This window comes from Rhagoletis zephyria, unplaced genomic scaffold (genome assembly GCF_001687245.7).
Source record: "Rhagoletis zephyria isolate East Lansing unplaced genomic scaffold, Rhagoletis_zephyria_1.1 Rzeph_scaffold_00360, whole genome shotgun sequence".
Lineage (NCBI taxonomy): Eukaryota > Metazoa > Arthropoda > Insecta > Diptera > Tephritidae > Rhagoletis > Rhagoletis zephyria.
The window spans coordinates 26131-28083 of NW_016157444.1; the positions used below are offsets into that span (position 1 = coordinate 26131).

The 1953-nt window shown below is 36.0% G+C and overlaps 1 protein-coding gene across 2 annotated transcripts in view; it reads left to right on the top strand.

Annotated features, from left to right (window-relative positions):
- Positions 1 to 6: 6 nt before the first annotated feature.
- Frl (formin-like protein) overlaps positions 7 to 1953 on the top strand; it is a 199196-nt gene continuing 197249 nt past the window's right edge. For both annotated transcript variants that reach the window (XM_017610977.1, XM_017610978.1), the window contains exon 1: positions 7 to 200. In XM_017610977.1, coding sequence (XP_017466466.1) covers positions 156 to 200 — 45 coding nt within the window. In that variant the 5' untranslated portion in view covers positions 7 to 155. The remainder of the gene's footprint in view (positions 201 to 1953) is intronic.

Consider the following 1953-nt stretch of genomic DNA (forward strand, 5'->3'; position numbering starts at 1 on the left):
ATGGCAACGGAAATTATTCAATTACACACAAGAATGGAATAACCACAGCAACTGGTGGCTTTCTTCAGAAACAAGATTTACATTATGACATCGGTTCAAGTTCTCAGTACCAACACGTACGTCAACCGAGTGTACGCAGTCGCAGTCAGCAACCGATGCCCACGTCAGATGAGCTTGACAGGCGATTCGCAAAAGTTTTGGTAAGCCTTCATTGGGAAAATTTTAGTTAAAATCGACACGAAAAAAATTGGGGGGCTAGATTCTAAAAGTGAAGACCCCAACTCGCGCACTCTTATAGTTTTTAAGTAATTTGTTGTTAAAGTTGCGAAATTCACCAAATATGTTGATGCAAATTGCATCCTTTTGATCATCCAAAAGTGCGCGAAATAGATAAATGTGACTTGGGTGGGCTTTAAAGCATAAACCGACGGCAGCGTTAATACGGATCAACTCGTTAATTCGGAATTATCTCGGGAATTAACTGCAGTTGATCCGGATTAAGTCCTAGAGTTAATTCCCAAACTTAACTCGGATCAAGAGAATTTTCGATGACAACACTAACCAAAACTCGGCGAGAGTAGAATACAGGGAAAATGCAAAATTAGCAAGTACATATACCTTTTCATCGGTAATGCAGTCACTATGCTAATTCAAATAGGAATCCACTTTAAAATAGCTTTGTTTCTTAACAGATAATTATCACAAGTTATCACTAATTTCTGCTGGAAAGCGTTTCTTAACCCAAAAAACTGGCAGAAACTAGCAGCTCTCTCTCGATCTTACGTTCTTCTTTTTTGGCTCTCCTGCAAATTTCTGCTAGTAAAATTTTTACTAGCAGAAACTAGCAGCTGTCAAAATGGATAAACAAAAATTCGCGCCAAATATTTTTAATAGTCAAATACACCGATCAGCTGATTACTTGCTAGTTTCTGCTAGTTTTGCGTTTCTTTACTTTTTCGTTATTTCGCTCTCTGTGAGCGTAATTCTTTCAATTTTCTCATTCTTCTTCCTGATAATTATCTGCTAGTAAAGAAAAGAAACAAAGTCAATGAATAAGAACTTATTTCGGTGACTGCATTACCGACTACAGGGTGGATNTCAAAATGGATAAACAAAAATTCGCGCCAAATATTTTTAATAGTCAAATACACCGATCAGCTGATTACTTGCTAGTTTCTGCTAGTTTTGCGTTTCTTTACTTTTTCGTTATTTCGCTCTCTGTGAGCGTAATTCTTTCAATTTTCTCATTCTTCTTCCTGATAATTATCTGCTAGTAAAGAAAAGAAACAAAGCCAATGAATAAGAACTTATTTCGGTGACTGCATTACCGACTACAGGGTGGACGTCTGATGTGATGTTTTGCAGTTTCTTTGTGTTCTACGCTAACTGAGCAAATAATGCAACTGATTTCTTCATCCGCGGTAGTCGAGTAGTGAGCTGCGTACTACAAGCCTGTAGGTCCCAGGTTCGTTCCTCGGTTGCAGCGATTACCAAAAAAATTTTGTTTATATTATTTCTTTTATTTTTCTAAATTTTATTTGATTTGTATATTTAATTGTTTTTTATATTGTTTGCGTTTGTTTTATCTTATTTCACATTTTTATTTCATTTCATTATTTAATTTTACTAAAGNGATGTGATGTTTTGCAGTTTCTTTGTGTTCTACGCTAACTGAGCAAATAACGCAACTGATTTCTTCATCCGCGGTAGTCGAGTAGTGAGCTGCGTACTACAAGCCTGTAGGTCCCAGGTTCGTTCTTCGGTTGCAGCGATTACCAAAAAAATTTTGTTTATATTATTTCTTTCATTTTTCTAAATTTTATTTGACGTGTAATGGTTGCAATAATGTCATTAAGGAAAACATGTCCAGTGAAAACATGTCTTGTGTTCTTTATGTAATAGTCGGCACCATCAGAAATGTTCGGGAATCAATTCAAAGGACTTTAAAAAGAT